This window comes from Physella acuta, unplaced genomic scaffold (genome assembly GCF_028476545.2).
Source record: "Physella acuta isolate Inbredline_101_S28 unplaced genomic scaffold, ASM2847654v3 ptg000608l, whole genome shotgun sequence".
Lineage (NCBI taxonomy): Eukaryota > Metazoa > Mollusca > Gastropoda > Physidae > Physella > Physella acuta.
The window spans coordinates 730,616-736,571 of record NW_026732127.1 but is presented as its reverse complement, the minus strand read 5'-3'; the positions used below and the strand labels follow the sequence as shown (position 1 = coordinate 736,571).

The window sequence follows — 5,956 nt, the reverse complement described above, 5'->3', positions numbered from 1 at the left end:
CACTTCCAACTTACATCATGTAATCTATGAATTAGTTTTACCCTTTAGCAGTAAAGGATCCCTTTGGTAAAGATTTAAAATAGTCCTAGAATCTAGTTTCAACCGTGCCATTCAGATACTTCATTTTGGTTGAGCAGATATTCTCAGGCAAGTATTGCTAATCAATTTAAAAAAAAAAAAGTAATTGATTAAGATATGAATTAAATAATTAGTGATCGATAATTATTGCTTCCAATCTTGTTTTATTGGCTGACTAAAAAACCCGGAAGTCAAGATGGGACCTGTGCCACTTGAATTCCCCGCCATAAAGCAGACACGTGCACGCTGTTAACCTGCTCACAGCTAACGGTCCTTGTGGTGACGTCATCAATTAGCTCAACTCTTGCTAGGCAATCATACTCGCGCCCCGCTAAAATTATTTCTCCTGTTCGTTCTACAATGGCCAGGCATTTATCTCTTATGGCCAGTTTATGGCCTGTTTATGGCCAGTTTATGGCCCTCCGCGGCGTGGCCATGAATATGACGGTGGGTGTGACGTGAGTTTGGCCAACACGTCGGGTGGCCAGATCAATGTGAGTACATCTCGGCGCTAGGTTGTTAACTCCGTCTTTACGGCCAGGAGATTTCCTTGTTTCATTCGGAATGGTTTTTTTTTCTATCGCCATTTGTGTTCTATGTCTCATAATTTTTGTGAAGGCATCCATATATATATATATATATATATATATATATATATATATATATATATATATATATATATTGTGTGTGTGTGTGTTTATGTATTGAAATGTAACGGCCCAATAAAATATATATTGTCAAATTAGCATAAGATATGGGTATATGTAGTATATATCTTCTCATAGTATTTATAACAGCGTCTATATTCTATGTGGTACCGTGATCGTCTCTACTGTCTGGTAGATGGAGTAGAGTACAGATGCAGTATCAGGACGTGAGTAGAACAGTTGTTTTTAAAAGTTCAAGGTAAAACTATTGAAGAAGTGGCGGCTTGATGGGGGTCTTGAAGCTCGTTACCTGAGGACAGCAGTATATATATATATATATATATATATATATATATATATATATATAGGAGAGACAATCCTATACCTGGGGACAGCAGTATATATATATATATATAGGAGAGACAACCCTATAGCTGGGGACAGCAGTATATATATATATATATAGGAGAGACAACCCAATAGCTGGGGACAGCAACCCTTCTAGGAGAGACAACTCGATAGCTGGGGACAGCAAAATACTTCTAAGGAAGAAAAACAACAACTGCTGCCTTGTAGTTCGTTCTTGGATGGACAAGGACCATGGAACCAAACCCAGACATAAAATCAAGCTGTATTTGGACACTAACAACTAGCCTAAAAGACCGGGATGTTGCAGACGACATAACTCTACCAGCCTGCAGTCAAAAAGATAGGCGAGAAAAACTAAACTGACCCATTTATTTTGCCAAGTCAAAGTTTCCACATATCTAGGCAGCGTCGTCAATTATGGCGGAAACTGCACCGCTGTAATTAAAACCTTCTTTAAAGCCAAACAAGCCTTTACAACCATGCAAAAAAACATGGCGCTCGAAGAAAAACTCCTCCAAGACTAAATGCAGACTTTTCAAAAATTAAGTCCTTAGCATCGCCTAACACAACAAATAATAAGAACCACTGACCAGAAAAATATAGATAAATTGCCACAAATCATGAGAACCACTGACAAGAAAAATATAGATACAATGCCACAAAACATGAGAACCACTGACAAGAAAAATAAAGATTCAATGCCACAAATCATGAGAACCACTGACCAGAAAAATAAAGATTCAATGCCACAAATCATGAGAACCACTGACAAGAAAAATATAGATACAATGCCACAAAATATGAGAACCACTGACAAGAAAAATATAGATACATTGCCACAAATCATAAGAACCACTGACCAGAAAAATATAGCTACAATGCTACGAATCATGAGAACCACTGACCAGAAAAATAAAGATTCAATGCCACAAATCATGAGAACCACTGACCAGAAAAATATAGATACATTGCCACAAATCATGAGAACCACTGACCAGAAAAATATAGATACATTGCCACAAATCATGAGAACCACTGACCAGAAAAATATAGATACATTGCCACAAATCATGAGAACCACTGACCAGAAAAATATAGATACAATGCCACAAAACATGAGAACCACTGACAAGAAAAATATAGATACATTGCCACAAATCATAAGAACCACTGACCAGAAAAATATAGCTACAATGCTACGAATCATGAGAACCACTGACCAGAAAAATAAAGATTCAATGCCACAAATCATGAGAACCACTGACCAGAAAAATATAGATACAATGCCACAAATCATGAGAACCACTGACCAGAAAAATATAGATACAATGCCACAAATCATGAGAACCACTGACCAGAAAAATATAGATACAATGCCACAAATCATGAGAACCACTGACCAGAAAAATATAGCTACAATGCCACAAATCATGAGAACCACTGACCAGAAAAATATAGATACATGGCCACAAATCATGAGAACCACTGACCAGAAAAATATAGATACATTGCCACAAATCATGAGAACCACTGACCAGAAAAATATAGCTACATTGCCACAAATCATGAGAACCACTGACCAGAAAAATATAGATACATGGCCACAAATCATGAGAACCACTGACCAGAAAAATATAGATACATTGCCACAAAACATGAGAACCACTGACCAGAAAAATATAGATACATGGCCACAAAGCATGATAACCACTGACCAGAAAAATATAGATACATTGCCACAAAACATGAGAACCACTGACCAGAAAAATATAGATACATTGTTACAAATCATGAGAACCACTGACCAGAAAAATATAGATACATTGCTACAAATCATGAGAACCACTGACAAGAAAAATATAGATACATTGCCACAAAACATGAGAACCACTGACCAGAAAAATATAGATACATGGCCACAAAACATGAGAACCACTGACCAGAAAAATATAGATACATTGCTACAAATCATGAGAACCACTGACAAGAAAAATATAGATACATTGCTACAAATCATGAGAACCACTGACCAGAAAAATATAGATACATGGCCACAAAACATGAGAACCACTGACCAGAAAAATATAGATACATTGCTACAAATCATGAGAACCACTGACCAGAAAAATATAGATACATTGCTACAAATCATGAGAACCACTGACCAGAAAAATATAGATACATTGCCACAAAACATGAGAACCACTGACCAGAAAAATATAGATACATAGTCACAAATCATGAGAACCACTGACCAGAAAAATATAGATACATAGTCACAAATCATGAGAACCACTGACCAGAAAAATAAAGATTCAATGCCACAAATCATAAGAACCACTGACAAGAAAAATATAGATACATTGCCACAAATCATAAGAACCACTGACAAGAAAAATATAGATACATAGTCACAAATCATGAGAACCACTGACCAGAAAAATATAGATACATAGTCACAAATCATAAGAACCACTGACCAGAAAAATATAGATACATAGTCACAAATCATGAGAACCACTGACCAGAAAAATATAGATACATAGTCACAAATCATGAGAACCACTGACCAGAAAAATAAAGATTCAATGCCACAAAACATGAGAACCACTGACAAGAAAGTGAGCAACATTCTCCATGTCTACACACATTTAAAACGCCCCATTCCAACAGTCTTAATTTGGACCAATCACAATCAACGTCACAAAAATAAAGGTCACGTGTTCGTTAACTCCATTAGGACAGGAGAATTTTATTGTAAGTGCTGCAAATAAAAGCTCGACGTCCACTTGGGGGACCTAAAGAATTTTATTGCCCGCCCCACGGAAACTTTGTAGCCATGGCTTATTATATTGTTTCTAAATATAGCACCGCTCAATGCGACTGTTGTACATGGGCCCACCGTGGTCCACCGTAGCACCGAACTGTTAATGGTCCGTTAACGGCCCGCCGCCCGCCTCGCTTAGCGTGAGTGGGTTAAGAGTGGTTTGTAAATATACCACCAGCACACCTTGGTGAGATTTGCCAGGATTTTTTTGTGTGGTATTCAGTACAACCGGCATAGTCAAACCAATCGTTTTGCCTTCAATACGACCTTGACCTTTCTGTAGTCGTGTGCTACAGTATCAGTATCGAATCCTGCAAAGTTTCGCAGGTATCGAATCTCGCAAAGTATCGCAGGTATGGCAACGGACCTGTGAATTATTGGACGTCAATTTATCCGTTTAGCTGAACAGATTTTACTTTAAAAACTCTTGGGTCAGAAATTTAACTTCAGCTAAAATGTTAGGTAACAGATTTAACTTATTAAAACAATCGTATTAATAAATTTAATACTCGAACTAATGCTTAAATATACTTTTAGTGAAGTCTAATTTACAAATTAGACCTGAGTTAAGAAGAGCCTTAATTTTAATTATAGTTATTTTATTTAAGAATAAGCCTAAACAACCTGCCCACTACAAAAATATAACCATTTAAACCACTAGTTCAAAACCAAAAGACTGAATTGAACGTTTTGATTGGTAAAAGATGCTAAGTTTTATTAAACACATAAAAATTAGCTCTATGCACTAGGTATATCATTGATATTATAAAAATGTATAAGGTGAATGATTACATGAACAATGTGGCTATGATCTGTAAATTTATTTTTTCTTTAAAATTCCGTTGCAACTCTTTACATTAGGTAGTTAAATATTAAATATTAGCACATAAATATTAGACATAATTCACCAAATACTTTAAAGATGTTTGTTCTTTTACTTTAGCCACTCTATACATACTGGTGAGGCGAACATCGTATAAATATAAGTGGCGTGGGTATCTTTCGTGTTCCGTTTGATAAAGAGAATGGGGTGTTGGTGATAAATGCGTTTTTTTACATTTTTTATATTTTTTAAATCTTGTATGTTCAACACTGTGTTTGTAGAATTTAACTTTCTATTTCCTCCTTATTCCAATATTTTCGATTTAAACAGGACAAACTTTTTAATTAAATCACAAGAAATTTTAATCCTGGGTAGGTGTGACCAAAATCAATTTAAACTGAGTTTAATGATATACAAAGTAATGACGTCATTTCATCAAACAGATAGATCTACTCTCTAAATCTTGCCTTGAAGTCTATTATTAGGGCTAGGGAGATGAAATATGCTCTATGAAGACCTCAGACAAATAATTTGTCTTGTTTTAATGTCGTAGGGCAAGGTAATTTCTTTCGTTACAATACGCGTCATAATTCTTCACATAAAAATAATTACAAATAGAATATTTGATTAAAAAAACTGCTTCCTTTCAAGTACGTAAAAAAACAATTACTGTATGTGATGTTAGTGATTTAAACATACGTAACAAAATAGGTCAAGCATGTTCAATTTTAATTAACAACAATTTACTCACCAAGTTTAGAAAATGTATCCTTTTGTCCAACAACTGCCCGAAATAGATTCGGGAAAATCCAGTTTTTTTTATAGATCTTTAGTAGTTAGATTTGTTGGTGTTTGAATTGATCTCTAATTATTCTGTTTCTTGCTGTATGTGGTAAAGGCTGCGTCATTCAATCGCAGATAGTTATCTACCTGTAGCAAGAATAAATACAAGATGACCATTTTTAGTTACAATTTAATTAGGTCAAGACAATTAATAGCAGTCTGTAAGTGGTATGGTATGTACAACATCCGTTTGAAAACATCTATACACAGTAATCTATACAAACGTAGATGTTACAAGTTGTTTAAAAAAATTGTCATCGTATGTTGGTGTAGTCACAAGTAGTAAAATAAAAAAGCTCAAGTGATTCTGTAGATTCTAAAACTCAAACATTAAAATAGTTTGTTGACCAATCAGAATTTAAGGTCAGT

At 35.1% G+C, this 5,956-nt stretch overlaps 1 protein-coding gene across 1 annotated transcript; it reads left to right on the top strand.

Moving 5' to 3' along the window:
- Window positions 1-1,714: 1,714 nt before the first annotated feature.
- LOC131947826 (uncharacterized) lies at window positions 1,715-3,325 on the top strand. The gene has a single exon (XM_059309163.1). It carries the CDS (start codon window positions 1,715-1,717, stop codon window positions 3,323-3,325), a length of 1,611 nt encoding a protein of 536 aa, XP_059165146.1.
- Window positions 3,326-5,956: the final 2,631 nt, after the last annotated feature.

What these genes read in the sequence shown, in the direction of transcription:
- LOC131947826 (XM_059309163.1), top strand. Translation starts at nt 1,715, where the DNA reads ATGAGAACCACTGACAAGAAAAATATAGATACAATGCCACAAAACATG.